The following is a 22044-nucleotide window of genomic DNA, read 5'->3' as shown; positions in this document are numbered from 1 at the left end:
TGGTTTGGTAATATAGTCGACCTACCTGGGATGTGTTCGGAGTGGTTTGGTTTGGTAATATAGTCCCCTACCTGGGATGTGTTTGGAGTGGTTTGGTAATATAGTCCCCTACCTGGGATGTGTTTGGAGTGGTTTGGTAATATAGTTCCCTACCTGGGATGTGTTTGGGGTGGTTTGGTAATATAGTCGACCTACCTGGGATGTGTTCGGAGTGGTTTGGTTTGGTAATATAGTCGACCTACCTGGGATGTGTTTAGAGTGGTTTGGTTTGGTAATATAGTTGACCTACCTGGGATGTGTTTAGAGTGGTTTGGTTTGGTAATATAGTCCCCTATCTGGGATGTGTTTAGAGTGGTTTGGTTTGGTAATATAGTCCCCTACCTGGGATGTGTTTAGAGTGGTTTGGTTTGATAATATAGTCGACCTACCTGGGATGTGTTTAGTGTGGTTTGGTAATATAGTCGACCTACCTGGGATGTGTTTAGAGTGGTTTGGTTTGGTAATATAGTCGACCTACCTGGGATGTGTTTGGAGTGGTTTGGTTTGGTAATATAGTCGACCTACCTGGGATGTGTTTAGAATGGTTTGGTAATATAGTCCCCTACCTGGGATGTGTTTAGAGTGGTTTGGTTTGGTAATATAGTCCCCTACCTGGGATGTGTTTGGAGTGGTTTGGTAATATAGTCCCCTACCTGGGATGTGTTTGGAGTGGTTTGGTTTGGTAATATAGTCGACCTACCTGGGATGTGTTTAGAGTGGTTTGGTTTGGTAATATAGTCGACCTACCTGGGATGTGTTTGGCCCAGCCGATGATGACCACCAGTTCTCTGTCAGCCAGGTCACACAGAGTGGTCAGGGCCTTGATGTATCCATCTGGCATGGTCGGGTCTGGCATGGCATAGATCTTCTCTGGTTCAACCACCAGCAGGTGAGACACGATCTTTGTCACTGAGGAAGGGAAAGAAGGAAGGAAAGAAGGAAGGAAGGAAGGATGGGAGAGAGGCAGACAGACAGACAGACAGACGTTAACATATGTTTCCCGTGCCAATAAAGCCCATTGAATAGAGAGAGAGAGAGAGAGAGAGAGAGAGAGAGAGAGAGAGAGAGAGAGAGAGAGAGAGAGAGAGAGAGAGAGAGATAAGATGTGTGGTTAGATGGTTGGGAATAGCCAGGGATGTAGAACAGACATAGGCATAACTAGGAAGAGTAACTATTGTTGTGACTCACATGGCTTTTTGGCAGGAGGGGGGAGTGTCAGGCCTAGATAGGCCCCGTTCTCCGTGTCCCCCATTCTCCTCTTGTACTTCTGTCTTCCTCCCCTCACGCGATCCAGACGCACACCTGGAAATAAACCACAGGAAAAACATCAATGTGAATTTCACAATAAACTTGAGATGTAATACACTGTACAAATTCATGTGATCTCCTTCTGTTCAGTATGAGCCCTGAGACTTGCTCTGCATAGGATCCACACTGCTGAAGATATGATCAAATTCTACCATTATATATAACACTATATACAGGAATGTGATCTGATAGTGTTATGTTGGGGTAGTTAGACTATATACAGTAATGTGATCTGATAGTGTTATGTTGGGGTAGTCAGACAATATAAAGTTAGACAACTGGACCCATCATCACCACCACTACTGTCCCTCCATCAGACAGGTTGGACCACCACCACAACTGTCCCTCCACCAGACAGGTTGGACCACTACTGTCCCTCCACCAGACAGGTTGGACCACCACCACTACTGTCCCTCCACCAGACAGGTTGGACCACTACTGTCCCTCCACCAGACAGGTTGGACCACCACCACTACTGTCCCTCCATCATACAGGTTGCACCACCACCACTACTGTCCCTCCACCAGACAGGTTGGACCATTACTGTCCCTCCATCAGACAGGTTGGACCACCACCACTACTGTCCCTCCATCAGACAGGTTGGACCACTACTGTCCCTCCTCCAGACAGGTTGGACCACCACCACTACTGTCCCTCCATCAGACAGGTTGGACCACTACTGTCCCTCCACCAGACAGGTTGGACCACCACCACTACTGTCCCTCCTCCAGACAGGTTGGACCACCACCACTACTGTCCCTCCATCAGACAGGTTGGACCACCACCACTACTGTCCCTCCACAAGACAGGTTGGACCACCACCACTACTGTCCCTCCATCAGACAGGTTGGACCACTACTGTCCCTCCATCAGACAGGTTGGACCACTACTGTCCCTCCATCAGACAGGTTGGACCACTACTGTCCCTCCACCAGACAGGTTGGACCACCACCACTACTGTCCCTCCACCAGACAGGTTGGACCACTACTGTCCCTCCATCAGACAGGTTGGACCACCACCACTACTGTCCCCCCATCAGACAGGTTGGACCACTACTGTCCCTCCATCAGACAGGTTGGACCACCACCACTACTGTCCCTCCATCAGACAGGTTGGACCACTACTGTCCCTCCACCAGACAGGTTGGACCACCACCACTACTGTCCCTCCTCCAGACAGGTTGGACCACCACCACTACTGTCCCTCCATCAGACAGGTTGGACCACCACCACTACTGTCCCTCCACCAGACAGGTTGGACCACCACCACTACTGTCCCTCCATCAGACAGGTTGGACCACTACTGTCCCTCCATCAGACAGGTTGGACCACTACTGTCCCTCCACCAGACAGGTTGGACCACCACCACTACTGTCCCTCCATCAGACAGGTTGGACCACTACTGTCCCTCCACCAGACAGGTTGGACCATCACCACTAATGTCCCTCCTCCAGACAGGTTGGACCACTACTGTCCCTCCATCAGACAGGTTGGACCACTACTGTCCCTCCTCCAGACAGGTTGGACCACCACCACTACTGTCCCTCCTCCAGACAGGTTGGACCACTACTGTCCCTCCATCAGACAGGTTGGACCACTACTGTCCCTCCTCCAGACAGGTTGGACCACTACTGTCCCTCCATCAGACAGGTTGGACCACTACTGTCCCTCCATCAGACAGGTTGGACCACTACTGTCCCTCCTCCAGACAGGTTGGACCACCACCACTACTGTCCCTCCATCAGACAGGTTGGACCACTACTGTCCCTCCATCAGACAGGTTGGACCACCACCACTACTGTCCCTCCATAAGACAGGTTGGACCACTACTGTCCCTCCACCAGACAGGTTGGACCACCACCACTACTGTCCCTCCACCAGACAGGTTGGACCACTACTGTCCCTCCATCAGACAGGTTGGACCACCACCACTACTGTCCCTCCACCAGAAAGGTTGGACCACTACTGTCCCTCCATCAGACAGGTTGGACCACTACTGTCCCTCCACCAGACAGGTTGGACCACTACTGTCCCTCCACCAGACAGGTTGGACCACCACCACTACTGTCCCTCCATCAGACAGATACAGCCCTTGGTTCACCCCAGACCTGACTGCCCTCGACCAGCACAAAAACATCCTTTGGCGGACTGCAATAGCATCGAATAGTCCCCGTGATATGCAACTGTTCAGGGAAGTCCGGAACCAATACACGCAGTCAGTCAGGAAAGCTAAGGCCAGCTTCTTCAGGCAGAAGTTTGCATCCTGTAGCTCCAACTCCAAAAAGTTCTGGGACACTGTGAAGTCCATGGAGAACAAGAGCACCTCCTCCCAGCTGCCCACTGCACTGAGGCTAGGTAACACGGTCACCACTGATAAATCCATGATTATCGAAAACTTCAATAAGCATTTCTCAACGGCTGGCCATGCCTTCCGCCTGGCTACTTCAACCTCGGCCAACAGCTCCGCCCCCCCCCCGCAGCTCCTCGCCCAAGCCTCTCCAGGTTCTACTTTACCCAAATCCAGATAGCAGATGTTCTGAAAGAGCTGCAAAACCTGGACCCGTACAAATCAGCTGGGCTTGACAATCTGGACCCTCTATTTCTGAAACTATCTGCCACCATTGTCGCAACCCCTATTACCAGCCTGTTCAACCTCTCTTTCATCTCGTCTGAGATCCCCAAGGATTGGAAAGCTGCCGCAGTCATCCCCCTCTTCAAAGGGGGAGACACCCTGGACCCAAACTGTTACAGACCTATATCCATCCTGCCCTGCCTATCTAAGGTCTTCGAAAGCCAAGTCAACAAACAGGTCACTGACCATCTCGAATCCCACCGTACCTTCTCCGCTGTGCAATCTGGTTTCCGAGCCGGTCATGGGTGCACCTCAGCCACACTCAAGGTACTAAACGATATCATAACCGCCATCGATAAAAGACAGTACTGTGCAGCCGTCTTCATCGACCTTGCCAAGGCTTTCGACTCTGTCAATCACCATATTCTTATCGGCAGACTCAGTAGCCTCGGTTTTTCGGATGACTGCCTTGCCTGGTTCACCAATTACTTAACAGACAGAGTTCAGTGTGTCAAATTGGAGGGCATGCTGTCCGGTCCTCTGGCAGTCTCTATGGGGGTGCCACAGGGTTCAATTCTCGGGCCGACTCTTTTCTCTGTGTATATCAATGATGTTGCTCTTGCTGCGGGCGATTCCCTGATCCACCTCTACGCAGACGACACCATTCTATATACTTTCGGCCCGTCTTTGGACCCTGTGCTATCTAACCTCCAAACAAGCTTCAATGCCATACAACACTCCTTCCGTGGCCTCCAACTGCTCTTAAACGCTAGTAAAACCAAATGCATGCTTTTCAACCGGTCGCTGCCTGCACCTGCATGCCCGACTAGCATCACCACACTGGATGGTTCCGACCTAGAATATGTGGACGTCTATAAGTACCTAGGTGTCTGGCTAGACTGCAAACTCTCCTTCCAGACTCATATCAAACATCTCCAATCGAAAATCAAATCAAGAGTCGGCTTTCTATTCTGCAACAAAGCCTCCTTCACTCACGCCGCCAAGCTTACCCTAGTAAAACTGACTATCCTACCGATCCTCGACTTCGGCGATGTCATCTACAAAATGGCTTCCAACACTCTACTCAGCAAACTGGATGCAGTCTATCACAGTGCCATCCGTTTTGTCACTAAAGCACCTTATACCACCCACCACTGCGACTTGTATGCTCTAGTCGGCTGGCCCTCGCTACATATTCGTCGCCAGACCCACTGGCTCCAGGTCATCTACAAGTCTATGCTAGGTAAAGCTCCGCCTTATCTCAGCTCACTGGTCACGATGGCAACACCCATCCGTAGCACGCGCTCCAGCAGGTGTATCTCACTGATCATCCCTAAAGCCAACACCTCATTTGGCCGCCTTTCGTTCCAGTACTCTGCTGCCTGTGACTGGAACGAATTGCAAAAATCGCTGAAGTTGGAGACTTTTATCTCCCTCACCAACTTCAAACATCAGCTATCTGAGCAGCTAACCGATCGCTGCAGCTGTACATAGTCTATTGGTAAATAGCCCACCCTTTTCACCTACCTCATCCCCATACTGTTTTTTAATTTACTTTTCTGCTCTTCTGCACACCAATATCTCTACATGTACATGACCATCTGATCATTTATCACTCCAGTGTTAATCTGCAAAATTGTAATTATTTGCCTACCTCCTCATGCCTTTTGCACACATTGTATATAGACCCCCCCTTTGTTTTCTACTGTGTTATTGACTTGTTAATTGTTTACTCCATGTGTAACTCTTTGTTGTATGCTCACACTGCTATGCTTTATCTTGGCCAGGTCGCAGTTGCAAATGAGAACTTGTTCTCAACTAGCCTACCTGGTTAAATAAAGGTGTTCTCAACTAGCCTACCTGGTTAAATAAAGGTGTTCTCAACTAGCCTACCTGGTTAAATAAAGGTGTTCTCAACTAGCCTACCTGGTTAAATAAAGGTGTTCTCAACTAGCCTACCTGGTTAAATAAAGGTGTTCTCAACTAGCCTACCTGGTTAAATAAAGGTGAAAAAAAAAAGAAAAGAAAAAAGAAAAAGGTTGGACCACTACTGTCCCTCCACCAGACAGGTTGGACCACTACTGTCCCTCCACCAGACAGGTTGGACCACTACTGTCCCTCCACCAGACAGGTTGGACCACCACCACTACTGTCCCTCCACCAGACAGGTTGGACCACTACTGTCCCTCCACCAGACAGGTTGGACCACTACTGTCCCTCCACCGGACAGGTTGGACCACCACCACTACTGTCCCTCCATCAGACAGGTTGGACCACTACTGTCCCTCCATCAGACAGGTTGGACCACTACTGTCCCTCCACCAGACAGGTTGGACCACCACCACTACTGTCCCTCCATCAGACAGGTTGGACCACTACTGTCCCTCCATCAGACAGGTTGGACCACCACCACTACTGTCCCTCCATCAGACAGGTTGGACCACTACTGTCCCTCCACCAGACAGGTTGGACCACCACCACTACTGTCCCTCCATCAGACAGGTTGGACCACTACTGTCCCTCCATCAGACAGGTTGGACCACCACCACTACTGTCCCTCCATCAGACAGGTTGGACCACTACTGTCCCTCCATCAGACAGGTTGGACCATCACCACTACTGTCCCTCCTCCAGACAGGTTGGACCACTACTGTCCCTCCATCAGACAGGTTGGACCACTACTGTCCCTCCTCCAGACAGGTTGGACCACCACCACTACTGTCCTTCCTCCAGACAGGTTGGACCACTACTGTCCCTCCATCAGACAGGTTGGACCACTATTGTCCCTCCTCCAGACAGGTTGGACCACTACTGTCCCTCCATCAGACAGGTTGGACCACTACTGTCCCTCCATCAGACAGGTTGGACCACTACTGTCCCTCCTCCAGACAGGTTGGACCACCACCACTACTGTCCCTCCATCAGACAGGTTGGACCACTACTGTCCCTCCATCAGACAGGTTGGACCACTACTGTCCCTCCATCAGACAGGTTGGACCACTACTGTCCCTCCATCAGACAGGTTGGACCACTACTGTCCCTCCACCAGACAGGTTGGACCACTACTGTCCCTCCATCAGACAGGTTGGACCACCACCACTACTGTCCCTCCACCAGAAAGGTTGGACCACTACTGTCCCTCCATCAGACAGGTTGGACCACTACTGTCCCTCCACCAGACAGGTTGGACCACTACTGTCCCTCCACCAGACAGGTTGGACCACCACCACTACTGTCCCTCCATCAGACAGATACAGCCCTTGGTTCACCCCAGACCTGACTGCCCTCGACCAGCACAAAAACATCCTTTGGCGGACTGCAATAGCATCGAATAGTCCCCGTGATATGCAACTGTTCAGGGAAGTCCGGAACCAATACACGCAGTCAGTCAGGAAAGCTAAGGCCAGCTTCTTCAGGCAGAAGTTTGCATCCTGTAGCTCCAACTCCAAAAAGTTCTGGGACACTGTGAAGTCCATGGAGAACAAGAGCACCTCCTCCCAGCTGCCCACTGCACTGAGGCTAGGTAACACGGTCACCACTGATAAATCCATGATTATCGAAAACTTCAATAAGCATTTCTCAACGGCTGGCCATGCCTTCCGCCTGGCTACTTCAACCTCGGCCAACAGCTCCGCCCCCCCCCGCAGCTCCTCGCCCAAGCCTCTCCAGGTTCTACTTTACCCAAATCCAGATAGCAGATGTTCTGAAAGAGCTGCAAAACCTGGACCCGTACAAATCAGCTGGGCTTGACAATCTGGACCCTCTATTTCTGAAACTATCTGCCACCATTGTCGCAACCCCTATTACCAGCCTGTTCAACCTCTCTTTCATCTCGTCTGAGATCCCCAAGGATTGGAAAGCTGCCGCAGTCATCCCCCTCTTCAAAGGGGGAGACACCCTGGACCCAAACTGTTACAGACCTATATCCATCCTGCCCTGCCTATCTAAGGTCTTCGAAAGCCAAGTCAACAAACAGGTCACTGACCATCTCGAATCCCACCGTACCTTCTCCGCTGTGCAATCTGGTTTCCGAGCCGGTCATGGGTGCACCTCAGCCACACTCAAGGTACTAAACGATATCATAACCGCCATCGATAAAAGACAGTACTGTGCAGCCGTCTTCATCGACCTTGCCAAGGCTTTCGACTCTGTCAATCACCATATTCTTATCGGCAGACTCAGTAGCCTCGGTTTTTTCGGATGACTGCCTTGCCTGGTTCACCAATTACTTAACAGACAGAGTTCAGTGTGTCAAATTGGAGGGCATGCTGTCCGGTCCTCTGGCAGTCTCTATGGGGGTGCCACAGGGTTCAATTCTCGGGCCGACTCTTTTCTCTGTGTATATCAATGATGTTGCTCTTGCTGCGGGCGATTCCCTGATCCACCTCTACGCAGACGACACCATTCTATATACTTTCGGCCCGTCTTTGGACCCTGTGCTATCTAACCTCCAAACAAGCTTCAATGCCATACAACACTCCTTCCGTGGCCTCCAACTGCTCTTAAACGCTAGTAAAACCAAATGCATGCTTTTCAACCGGTCGCTGCCTGCACCTGCATGCCCGACTAGCATCACCACACTGGATGGTTCCGACCTAGAATATGTGGACGTCTATAAGTACCTAGGTGTCTGGCTAGACTGCAAACTCTCCTTCCAGACTCATATCAAACATCTCCAATCGAAAATCAAATCAAGAGTCGGCTTTCTATTCTGCAACAAAGCCTCCTTCACTCACGCCGCCAAGCTTACCCTAGTAAAACTGACTATCCTACCGATCCTCGACTTCGGCGATGTCATCTACAAAATGGCTTCCAACACTCTACTCAGCAAACTGGATGCAGTCTATCACAGTGCCATCCGTTTTGTCACTAAAGCACCTTATACCACCCACCACTGCGACTTGTATGCTCTAGTCGGCTGGCCCTCGCTACATATTCGTCGCCAGACCCACTGGCTCCAGGTCATCTACAAGTCTATGCTAGGTAAAGCTCCGCCTTATCTCAGCTCACTGGTCACGATGGCAACACCCATCCGTAGCACGCGCTCCAGCAGGTGTATCTCACTGATCATCCCTAAAGCCAACACCTCATTTGGCCGCCTTTCGTTCCAGTACTCTGCTGCCTGTGACTGGAACGAATTGCAAAAATCGCTGAAGTTGGAGACTTTTATCTCCCTCACCAACTTCAAACATCAGCTATCTGAGCAGCTAACCGATCGCTGCAGCTGTACATAGTCTATTGGTAAATAGCCCACCCTTTTCACCTACCTCATCCCCATACTGTTTTTTTAATTTACTTTTCTGCTCTTCTGCACACCAATATCTCTACATGTACATGACCATCTGATCATTTATCACTCCAGTGTTAATCTGCAAAATTGTAATTATTTGCCTACCTCCTCATGCCTTTTGCACACATTGTATATAGACCCCCCCTTTGTTTTCTACTGTGTTATTGACTTGTTAATTGTTTACTCCATGTGTAACTCTTTGTTGTATGCTCACACTGCTATGCTTTATCTTGGCCAGGTCGCAGTTGCAAATGAGAACTTGTTCTCAACTAGCCTACCTGGTTAAATAAAGGTGTTCTCAACTAGCCTACCTGGTTAAATAAAGGTGTTCTCAACTAGCCTACCTGGTTAAATAAAGGTGTTCTCAACTAGCCTACCTGGTTAAATAAAGGTGTTCTCAACTAGCCTACCTGGTTAAATAAAGGTGTTCTCAACTAGCCTACCTGGTTAAATAAAGGTGTTCTCAACTAGCCTACCTGGTTAAATAAAGGTGTTCTCAACTAGCCTACCTGGTTAAATAAAGGTGAAAAAAAAAGAAAAGAAAAAAGAAAAAGGTTGGACCACTACTGTCCCTCCACCAGACAGGTTGGACCACTACTGTCCCTCCACCAGACAGGTTGGACCACTACTGTCCCTCCACCAGACAGGTTGGACCACCACCACTACTGTCCCTCCACCAGACAGGTTGGACCACTACTGTCCCTCCACCAGACAGGTTGGACCACTACTGTCCCTCCACCGGACAGGTTGGACCACCACCACTACTGTCCCTCCATCAGACAGGTTGGACCACTACTGTCCCTCCATCAGACAGGTTGGACCACTACTGTCCCTCCACCAGACAGGTTGGACCACCACCACTACTGTCCCTCCATCAGACAGGTTGGACCACTACTGTCCCTCCATCAGACAGGTTGGACCACCACCACTACTGTCCCTCCATCAGACAGGTTGGACCACTACTGTCCCTCCACCAGACAGGTTGGACCACCACCACTACTGTCCCTCCATCAGACAGGTTGGACCACTACTGTCCCTCCATCAGACAGGTTGGACCACCACCACTACTGTCCCTCCATCAGACAGGTTGGACCACTACTGTCCCTCCATCAGACAGGTTGGACCATCACCACTACTGTCCCTCCTCCAGACAGGTTGGACCACTACTGTCCCTCCATCAGACAGGTTGGACCACTACTGTCCCTCCTCCAGACAGGTTGGACCACCACCACTACTGTCCTTCCTCCAGACAGGTTGGACCACTACTGTCCCTCCATCAGACAGGTTGGACCACTATTGTCCCTCCTCCAGACAGGTTGGACCACTACTGTCCCTCCATCAGACAGGTTGGACCACTACTGTCCCTCCATCAGACAGGTTGGACCACTACTGTCCCTCCTCCAGACAGGTTGGACCACCACCACTACTGTCCCTCCATCAGACAGGTTGGACCACTACTGTCCCTCCATCAGACAGGTTGGACCACTACTGTCCCTCCATCAGACAGGTTGGACCACTACTGTCCCTCCATCAGACAGGTTGGACCACTACTGTCCCTCCACCAGACAGGTTGGACCACTACTGTCCCTCCATCAGACAGGTTGGACCACCACCACTACTGTCCCTCCACCAGAAAGGTTGGACCACTACTGTCCCTCCATCAGACAGGTTGGACCACTACTGTCCCTCCACCAGACAGGTTGGACCACTACTGTCCCTCCACCAGACAGGTTGGACCACCACCACTACTGTCCCTCCATCAGACAGATACAGCCCTTGGTTCACCCCAGACCTGACTGCCCTCGACCAGCACAAAAACATCCTTTGGCGGACTGCAATAGCATCGAATAGTCCCCGTGATATGCAACTGTTCAGGGAAGTCCGGAACCAATACACGCAGTCAGTCAGGAAAGCTAAGGCCAGCTTCTTCAGGCAGAAGTTTGCATCCTGTAGCTCCAACTCCAAAAAGTTCTGGGACACTGTGAAGTCCATGGAGAACAAGAGCACCTCCTCCCAGCTGCCCACTGCACTGAGGCTAGGTAACACGGTCACCACTGATAAATCCATGATTATCGAAAACTTCAATAAGCATTTCTCAACGGCTGGCCATGCCTTCCGCCTGGCTACTTCAACCTCGGCCAACAGCTCCGCCCCCCCCCGCAGCTCCTCGCCCAAGCCTCTCCAGGTTCTACTTTACCCAAATCCAGATAGCAGATGTTCTGAAAGAGCTGCAAAACCTGGACCCGTACAAATCAGCTGGGCTTGACAATCTGGACCCTCTATTTCTGAAACTATCTGCCACCATTGTCGCAACCCCTATTACCAGCCTGTTCAACCTCTCTTTCATCTCGTCTGAGATCCCCAAGGATTGGAAAGCTGCCGCAGTCATCCCCCTCTTCAAAGGGGGAGACACCCTGGACCCAAACTGTTACAGACCTATATCCATCCTGCCCTGCCTATCTAAGGTCTTCGAAAGCCAAGTCAACAAACAGGTCACTGACCATCTCGAATCCCACCGTACCTTCTCCGCTGTGCAATCTGGTTTCCGAGCCGGTCATGGGTGCACCTCAGCCACACTCAAGGTACTAAACGATATCATAACCGCCATCGATAAAAGACAGTACTGTGCAGCCGTCTTCATCGACCTTGCCAAGGCTTTCGACTCTGTCAATCACCATATTCTTATCGGCAGACTCAGTAGCCTCGGTTTTTCGGATGACTGCCTTGCCTGGTTCACCAATTACTTAACAGACAGAGTTCAGTGTGTCAAATTGGAGGGCATGCTGTCCGGTCCTCTGGCAGTCTCTATGGGGGTGCCACAGGGTTCAATTCTCGGGCCGACTCTTTTCTCTGTGTATATCAATGATGTTGCTCTTGCTGCGGGCGATTCCCTGATCCACCTCTACGCAGACGACACCATTCTATATACTTTCGGCCCGTCTTTGGACCCTGTGCTATCTAACCTCCAAACAAGCTTCAATGCCATACAACACTCCTTCCGTGGCCTCCAACTGCTCTTAAACGCTAGTAAAACCAAATGCATGCTTTTCAACCGGTCGCTGCCTGCACCTGCATGCCCGACTAGCATCACCACACTGGATGGTTCCGACCTAGAATATGTGGACGTCTATAAGTACCTAGGTGTCTGGCTAGACTGCAAACTCTCCTTCCAGACTCATATCAAACATCTCCAATCGAAAATCAAATCAAGAGTCGGCTTTCTATTCTGCAACAAAGCCTCCTTCACTCACGCCGCCAAGCTTACCCTAGTAAAACTGACTATCCTACCGATCCTCGACTTCGGCGATGTCATCTACAAAATGGCTTCCAACACTCTACTCAGCAAACTGGATGCAGTCTATCACAGTGCCATCCGTTTTGTCACTAAAGCACCTTATACCACCCACCACTGCGACTTGTATGCTCTAGTCGGCTGGCCCTCGCTACATATTCGTCGCCAGACCCACTGGCTCCAGGTCATCTACAAGTCTATGCTAGGTAAAGCTCCGCCTTATCTCAGCTCACTGGTCACGATGGCAACACCCATCCGTAGCACGCGCTCCAGCAGGTGTATCTCACTGATCATCCCTAAAGCCAACACCTCATTTGGCCGCCTTTCGTTCCAGTACTCTGCTGCCTGTGACTGGAACGAATTGCAAAAATCGCTGAAGTTGGAGACTTTTATCTCCCTCACCAACTTCAAACATCAGCTATCTGAGCAGCTAACCGATCGCTGCAGCTGTACATAGTCTATTGGTAAATAGCCCACCCTTTTCACCTACCTCATCCCCATACTGTTTTTTTAATTTACTTTTCTGCTCTTCTGCACACCAATATCTCTACATGTACATGACCATCTGATCATTTATCACTCCAGTGTTAATCTGCAAAATTGTAATTATTTGCCTACCTCCTCATGCCTTTTGCACACATTGTATATAGACCCCCCCTTTGTTTTCTACTGTGTTATTGACTTGTTAATTGTTTACTCCATGTGTAACTCTTTGTTGTATGCTCACACTGCTATGCTTTATCTTGGCCAGGTCGCAGTTGCAAATGAGAACTTGTTCTCAACTAGCCTACCTGGTTAAATAAAGGTGTTCTCAACTAGCCTACCTGGTTAAATAAAGGTGTTCTCAACTAGCCTACCTGGTTAAATAAAGGTGTTCTCAACTAGCCTACCTGGTTAAATAAAGGTGTTCTCAACTAGCCTACCTGGTTAAATAAAGGTGTTCTCAACTAGCCTACCTGGTTAAATAAAGGTGTTCTCAACTAGCCTACCTGGTTAAATAAAGGTGTTCTCAACTAGCCTACCTGGTTAAATAAAGGTGAAAAAAAAAGAAAAGAAAAAAGAAAAAGGTTGGACCACTACTGTCCCTCCACCAGACAGGTTGGACCACTACTGTCCCTCCACCAGACAGGTTGGACCACTACTGTCCCTCCACCAGACAGGTTGGACCACCACCACTACTGTCCCTCCACCAGACAGGTTGGACCACTACTGTCCCTCCACCAGACAGGTTGGACCACTACTGTCCCTCCACCGGACAGGTTGGACCACCACCACTACTGTCCCTCCATCAGACAGGTTGGACCACTACTGTCCCTCCATCAGACAGGTTGGACCACTACTGTCCCTCCACCAGACAGGTTGGACCACCACCACTACTGTCCCTCCATCAGACAGGTTGGACCACTACTGTCCCTCCATCAGACAGGTTGGACCACCACCACTACTGTCCCTCCATCAGACAGGTTGGACCACTACTGTCCCTCCACCAGACAGGTTGGACCACCACCACTACTGTCCCTCCATCAGACAGGTTGGACCACTACTGTCCCTCCATCAGACAGGTTGGACCACCACCACTACTGTCCCTCCATCAGACAGGTTGGACCACTACTGTCCCTCCATCAGACAGGTTGGACCATCACCACTACTGTCCCTCCTCCAGACAGGTTGGACCACTACTGTCCCTCCATCAGACAGGTTGGACCACTACTGTCCCTCCTCCAGACAGGTTGGACCACCACCACTACTGTCCTTCCTCCAGACAGGTTGGACCACTACTGTCCCTCCATCAGACAGGTTGGACCACTATTGTCCCTCCTCCAGACAGGTTGGACCACTACTGTCCCTCCATCAGACAGGTTGGACCACTACTGTCCCTCCATCAGACAGGTTGGACCACTACTGTCCCTCCTCCAGACAGGTTGGACCACCACCACTACTGTCCCTCCATCAGACAGGTTGGACCACTACTGTCCCTCCATCAGACAGGTTGGACCACTACTGTCCCTCCATCAGACAGGTTGGACCACTACTGTCCCTCCATCAGACAGGTTGGACCACTACTGTCCCTCCACCAGACAGGTTGGACCACTACTGTCCCTCCATCAGACAGGTTGGACCACCACCACTACTGTCCCTCCACCAGAAAGGTTGGACCACTACTGTCCCTCCATCAGACAGGTTGGACCACTACTGTCCCTCCACCAGACAGGTTGGACCACTACTGTCCCTCCACCAGACAGGTTGGACCACCACCACTACTGTCCCTCCATCAGACAGATACAGCCCTTGGTTCACCCCAGACCTGACTGCCCTCGACCAGCACAAAAACATCCTTTGGCGGACTGCAATAGCATCGAATAGTCCCCGTGATATGCAACTGTTCAGGGAAGTCCGGAACCAATACACGCAGTCAGTCAGGAAAGCTAAGGCCAGCTTCTTCAGGCAGAAGTTTGCATCCTGTAGCTCCAACTCCAAAAAGTTCTGGGACACTGTGAAGTCCATGGAGAACAAGAGCACCTCCTCCCAGCTGCCCACTGCACTGAGGCTAGGTAACACGGTCACCACTGATAAATCCATGATTATCGAAAACTTCAATAAGCATTTCTCAACGGCTGGCCATGCCTTCCGCCTGGCTACTTCAACCTCGGCCAACAGCTCCGCCCCCCCCCGCAGCTCCTCGCCCAAGCCTCTCCAGGTTCTACTTTACCCAAATCCAGATAGCAGATGTTCTGAAAGAGCTGCAAAACCTGGACCCGTACAAATCAGCTGGGCTTGACAATCTGGACCCTCTATTTCTGAAACTATCTGCCACCATTGTCGCAACCCCTATTACCAGCCTGTTCAACCTCTCTTTCATCTCGTCTGAGATCCCCAAGGATTGGAAAGCTGCCGCAGTCATCCCCCTCTTCAAAGGGGGAGACACCCTGGACCCAAACTGTTACAGACCTATATCCATCCTGCCCTGCCTATCTAAGGTCTTCGAAAGCCAAGTCAACAAACAGGTCACTGACCATCTCGAATCCCACCGTACCTTCTCCGCTGTGCAATCTGGTTTCCGAGCCGGTCATGGGTGCACCTCAGCCACACTCAAGGTACTAAACGATATCATAACCGCCATCGATAAAAGACAGTACTGTGCAGCCGTCTTCATCGACCTTGCCAAGGCTTTCGACTCTGTCAATCACCATATTCTTATCGGCAGACTCAGTAGCCTCGGTTTTTCGGATGACTGCCTTGCCTGGTTCACCAATTACTTAACAGACAGAGTTCAGTGTGTCAAATTGGAGGGCATGCTGTCCGGTCCTCTGGCAGTCTCTATGGGGGTGCCACAGGGTTCAATTCTCGGGCCGACTCTTTTCTCTGTGTATATCAATGATGTTGCTCTTGCTGCGGGCGATTCCCTGATCCACCTCTACGCAGACGACACCATTCTATATACTTTCGGCCCGTCTTTGGACCCTGTGCTATCTAACCTCCAAACAAGCTTCAATGCCATACAACACTCCTTCCGTGGCCTCCAACTGCTCTTAAACGCTAGTAAAACCAAATGCATGCTTTTCAACCGGTCGCTGCCTGCACCTGCATGCCCGACTAGCATCACCACACTGGATGGTTCCGACCTAGAATATGTGGACGTCTATAAGTACCTAGGTGTCTGGCTAGACTGCAAACTCTCCTTCCAGACTCATATCAAACATCTCCAATCGAAAATCAAATCAAGAGTCGGCTTTCTATTCTGCAACAAAGCCTCCTTCACTCACGCCGCCAAGCTTACCCTAGTAAAACTGACTATCCTACCGATCCTCGACTTCGGCGATGTCATCTACAAAATGGCTTCCAACACTCTACTCAGCAAACTGGATGCAGTCTATCACAGTGCCATCCGTTTTGTCACTAAAGCACCTTATACCACCCACCACTGCGACTTGTATGCTCTAGTCGGCTGGCCCTCGCTACATATTCGTCGCCAGACCCACTGGCTCCAGGTCATCTACAAGTCTATGCTAGGTAAAGCTCCGCCTTATCTCAGCTCACTGGTCACGATGGCAACACCCATCCGTAGCACGCGCTCCAGCAGGTGTATCTCACTGATCATCCCTAAAGCCAACACCTCATTTGGCCGCCTTTCGTTCCAGTACTCTGCTGCCTGTGACTGGAACGAATTGCAAAAATCGCTGAAGTTGGAGACTTTTATCTCCCTCACCAACTTCAAACATCAGCTATCTGAGCAGCTAACCGATCGCTGCAGCTGTACATAGTCTATTGGTAAATAGCCCACCCTTTTCACCTACCTCATCCCCATACTGTTTTTTTAATTTACTTTTCTGCTCTTCTGCACACCAATATCTCTACATGTACATGACCATCTGATCATTTATCACTCCAGTGTTAATCTGCAAAATTGTAATTATTTGCCTACCTCCTCATGCCTTTTGCACACATTGTATATAGACCCCCCCTTTGTTTTCTACTGTGTTATTGACTTGTTAATTGTTTACTCCATGTGTAACTCTTTGTTGTATGCTCACACTGCTATGCTTTATCTTGGCCAGGTCGCAGTTGCAAATGAGAACTTGTTCTCAACTAGCCTACCTGGTTAAATAAAGGTGTTCTCAACTAGCCTACCTGGTTAAATAAAGGTGTTCTCAACTAGCCTACCTGGTTAAATAAAGGTGTTCTCAACTAGCCTACCTGGTTAAATAAAGGTGTTCTCAACTAGCCTACCTGGTTAAATAAAGGTGTTCTCAACTAGCCTACCTGGTTAAATAAAGGTGTTCTCAACTAGCCTACCTGGTTAAATAAAGGTGAAAAAAAAGAAAAGAAAAAAGAAAAAGGTTGGACCACTACTGTCCCTCCACCAGACAGGTTGGACCACTACTGTCCCTCCACCAGACAGGTTGGACCACTACTGTCCCTCCACCGGACAGGTTGGACCACCACCACTACTGTCCCTCCATCAGACAGGTTGGACCACTACTGTCCCTCCATCAGACAGGTTGGACCACTACTGTCCCTCCACCAGACAGGTTGGACCACCACCACTACTGTCCCTCCATCAGACAGGTTGGACCACTACTGTCCCTCCATCAGACAGGTTGGACCACCACCACTACTGTCCCTCCATCAGACAGGTTGGACCACTACTGTCCCTCCACCAGACAGGTTGGACCACCACCACTACTGTCCCTCCATCAGACAGGTTGGACCACTACTGTCCCTCCATCAGACAGGTTGGACCACCACCACTACTGTCCCTCCATCAGACAGGTTGGACCACTACTGTCCCTCCATCAGACAGGTTGGACCATCACCACTACTGTCCCTCCTCCAGACAGGTTGGACCACTACTGTCCCTCCATCAGACAGGTTGGACCACTACTGTCCCTCCTCCAGACAGGTTGGACCACCACCACTACTGTCCTTCCTCCAGACAGGTTGGACCACTACTGTCCCTCCATCAGACAGGTTGGACCACTATTGTCCCTCCTCCAGACAGGTTGGACCACTACTGTCCCTCCATCAGACAGGTTGGACCACTACTGTCCCTCCATCAGACAGGTTGGACCACTACTGTCCCTCCTCCAGACAGGTTGGACCACCACCACTACTGTCCCTCCATCAGACAGGTTGGACCACTACTGTCCCTCCATCAGACAGGTTGGACCACTACTGTCCCTCCATCAGACAGGTTGGACCACTACTGTCCCTCCATCAGACAGGTTGGACCACTACTGTCCCTCCATCAGACAGGTTGGACCACTACTAGTACTACTGACACTCACTATCACTCAATGTCACTATCCGAATTGCTCTTAATGTTTTTCCTCATAATCCTGGACTATCGGACCACCATTTTATTACGTTTGCAATCACAACAAATAATCAGCTCAGACCCCAACCAAGGAGCATCAAAAGTCGTGCTATAAATTCTCAGACAACACAAAGATTCCTTGATGCCCTTCCAGACTCCCTCTGCCTACCCAAGGACGTCAGAGGACAAAAATCAGTTAACCACCTAACTGAGGAACTCAATTGAACCTTGCGCAGTAACCTAGATGCAGTTGCACCTCTAAAAACTAAAAACATTTGTCATAAGAAACTAGCTCCCTGGTATACAGAAAACACCCGAGTTCTGAAGCAACATTCCAAAAAATTGGAACGGAAATGGCACCACACCAAACTGGAAGTCTTCTGACTATGATCATTAGAAAGCAAATTACAGACTCCAGACCAAGGCTATGCATCTGTCCTCATGCTCCTAGACCTTAGTGCTGCTTTTGATACCATCGATCACCACATTCTTTTGGAGAGAATGGAAACCCAAATTGGTCTACACGGACAAGTTCTGGCATGGTTTAGATCTTGTCTGTCGGAAAGATATTAGTTTGTTTCTGTGAATGATTTGTCCTCTGTGTCCTCGGTCCTCTTTGTCCTCGGTGTTCCTCAAGGTTCCGTTTTAGGACCACGATTATTTTCACTATATATTTGACCTCTTGGGGATGTCATTCGAAAACATAATGTTAACTTTCACTGCTATGCAGATGACATACCGCTGTACATTTCAATGAAACACGGGGAAGCCTCAAAATTGCCCTCGCTAGAAGCCTGTGTTTCAGACATACGGAATTGAATGGCTGCAAACTTTCTACTTTTAAACTCGGACAAAATAGAGATGCTTGTTCTAGGTCCCAAGAAACAAAGAGATCTTCTGTTGAATCTGACAAATAATATTGATGGCTGTACAGTCATCTCAAATATAACTGTGAAGGACCTCGGCATTACTCTGGACCCTGATCTCTCTTTTGACGAACATATCAAGACTGTTTCAAGGACAGCTTTTTTCCATCTATGTAACATTGCAAAAATCTGAAACTTTCTGTCCAAAAATGATGCAGAAAAATTCATCCATGCTTTTGTTACTTCTAGGTTAGACTACTGCGATGCTCTACTTTCCGGCTACCCGGATAAAGCACTAAATAAACTTCAGTTAGTGCTAAATACGGCTGCTAGAATCCTGACTAGAACCAAAAATGGTGATTATATTACTCCAGTGCTAGCCTCCCTACACTGGCTTCCTGTCAAGGCAAGGGCTGATTTCAAAGTTTTACTGCTAACCTACAAAGCATTACATGGGCTTGCTCCTACCTATCTTTCCAATTTGGTCCTGCCATATATACCTACACGTACGCTACGGTCACAAGACGCAGGCCTCCTAATTGTCCCTAGAATTTCTAAGCAAACAGCTGGAGGCAGGGCTTTCTCCTATAGAGCTCAATTTTTATGGAATGGTCTGCCTACCCTTGTGAGAGACCCAGACTCGGTCTCAACCTTTAAGTCTTTATTGAAGACTCATCTCTTCAGTGGGTCATATGATTGAGTGTAGTCTGGCCCAGGAGTGTGAAGGTGAACGGAAAGGCTCCGGAGCAACGAACCACCCTTGCTGTCTCTGCCTGGCCGGTTCCCCTCTCTCCACTGGGATTCTCTGCCACTAACCCTATTACAGGGGCTGAGTCACTGGCTTACTGGTGCTCTTCCATGCCGTCCCTAGGAAGGGTGTGTCACTTGAGTTGGTTGAGTCACTGACGTGGTCTTCCTGTCTGGGTTGGCGCCCCCCTTGGGTTCTGCCGTGGCGGAGATCTTTGTGGGCTATACTCGGCCTTGTCTCAGGACGGTAAGTTGGTGGTTGAAGATATCCCTCTAGTGGTGTGGGGGCTGTGCTTTGGCAAAGTGGGTGGGGTTATATCCTTCCTGTTTGGCCCTGTCCGGGGGTATCATCGGATGGGCCCACAGTGTCTCCTGACCCCTCCTGTCTCAGCCTCCAGTATATATGCTGCAGTAGTTTCTGTGTCAGGGGCTAGGGCCAATTTGTTATATCTGCAGTACTTCTCCTGTCTTATCCGGTGTCCTGCGTGAATTTAAGTATGCTCTCTCTAATTCTCTCTTTCTCTTTTTCTTTCTCTCTCTCGGAGGACCTGAGCACTAGGACCATGCCTCAGGACTACCTGGCATGATGACTCCTTTCTGTCCCCAGTCCACCTGGCCGTGCTGCTGCTCCAGTTTCAACTGTTCTGCCTGCGGCTATGGAACCCTGACCTGTTAACCGGACGTGCTACCTGTCCCAGACCTGCTGTTTTCAACTCTCTAGAGACAACAGGAGCGGTAGAGATACTCTTAATGATCGGCTATGAAAAGCCAACTGACATTTACTCCTGAGGTGCTGACTTGCAGCACCCTCGACAACTACTGTGATTATTATTATTTGTCCATGCTGGTCATCTATAAACATTTGAACATCTTGACCATGTTCTGTTATAATCTCCACCCGGCACAGCCAGAAGAGGACTGGCCAACCTTCATAGCCTGGTTCCTCTCTAGGTTTCTTCCTAGGGTTTGGCTTTTCTAGGGAGTTTTTCCTAGCCACCGTGCTTCTACACCTGCATTGCTTGCTGTTTGGGGGTTTTAGGCTGGGTTTCTGTACAGCACTTTGAGATATCAGCTGATGTACGAAGGGCTTTATAAATACATTTGATTTGATTTTGATTTGATTAACTGGGATATTAATAATAAAGAGACTGAGAAAAAATAAATAAAATACAATTTAAAATATGAGGAAATTTAAATAAATGCATTAGGCCATAATCTATGGATTTCACATGAGCAAGAATACAGATATGCATTTGTTGGTCACAGATAGGTAAAAAAAATGGTAGGGGTGTGGATCAGAAAACCAGTCAGTATCTGGTGTGACCACCATTTGCCTCATGCAGCGTGACACATCTCCTTCGCATTGAGTTGATCAGGCTGTTGATTGCGGCCTGTGGAATGTTGCCGCAATCCTCTTTGTGAAGTTGCTGGATATTGACGGGAACTGGAACATGCTGTTGTACATGTGAATTTAGACCTTTCAAACTTGCTCAATGGGTGACATGTCTGGTGAACAGGCAGGCCATGGAAGAACTGGGACATTTTAGCTCCCAGGAATTGTGATCCTTGCGACATGGGGCCGTGTGGCCATGATGCCAGTGGCCATCGAAGGTGAGCATTTGCCTACTGAAGTTGGTTACGACGCCAAACTCCAGTCAGGTCAAGACCTTGGTGAGGAGACGGTTCTTGGCAGTTTGTGTATTAAATTCTCTGGCAACAGCTCTGGTGGTCTAACAGCTAGGCTCCCTGCTGTTAAATGTAACACGGGTCAGGTCTAACCACCAGGCTCCCTGCTGTTAAATGTAACACGGGTCAGGTCTAACCACCAGGCTCCCTGCTGTTAAATGTAACACGGGTCAGGTCTAACCACCAGGCTCCCTGCTGTTAAATGTAACACGGTCAGGTCTAACCACCAGGCTCCCTGCTGTTAAATGTAACACGGGTCAGGTCTAACCACCAGGCTCCCTGCTGTTAAATGTAACACGGGTCAGGTCTAACCACCAGGCTCCCTGCTGTTAAATGTAACACGGGTCAGGTCTAACCACCAGGCTACCTGCTGTTAAATGTAACACGGGTCAGGTCTAACCACTAGGCTCCCTGCTGTTAAATGTAACA

The 22044-nt window shown here is 49.7% G+C and overlaps 1 protein-coding gene across 1 annotated transcript in view; it reads right to left on the bottom strand.

Moving 5' to 3' along the window:
- Positions 1–22044, bottom strand: part of LOC109886576 (steroid hormone receptor ERR2-like) — a 124726-nt gene that overhangs the window by 22499 nt on the left and 80183 nt on the right. The window contains exons 4-5 of the mRNA XM_031836777.1: positions 1228–1341; positions 787–948 (exon numbers count right to left, since the gene is read on the bottom strand). Of these exons, the coding sequence (XP_031692637.1) occupies positions 787–948; positions 1228–1341 (276 nt within the window). The remainder of the gene's footprint in view (positions 1–786; positions 949–1227; positions 1342–22044) is intronic.

This window comes from Oncorhynchus kisutch, linkage group LG12, assembly GCF_002021735.2.
Source record: "Oncorhynchus kisutch isolate 150728-3 linkage group LG12, Okis_V2, whole genome shotgun sequence".
Taxonomy (NCBI): domain Eukaryota; kingdom Metazoa; phylum Chordata; class Actinopteri; order Salmoniformes; family Salmonidae; genus Oncorhynchus; species Oncorhynchus kisutch.
Note: the sequence above shows the minus strand (reverse complement) of the source record. Positions and strands in the feature narration are given on the sequence as shown.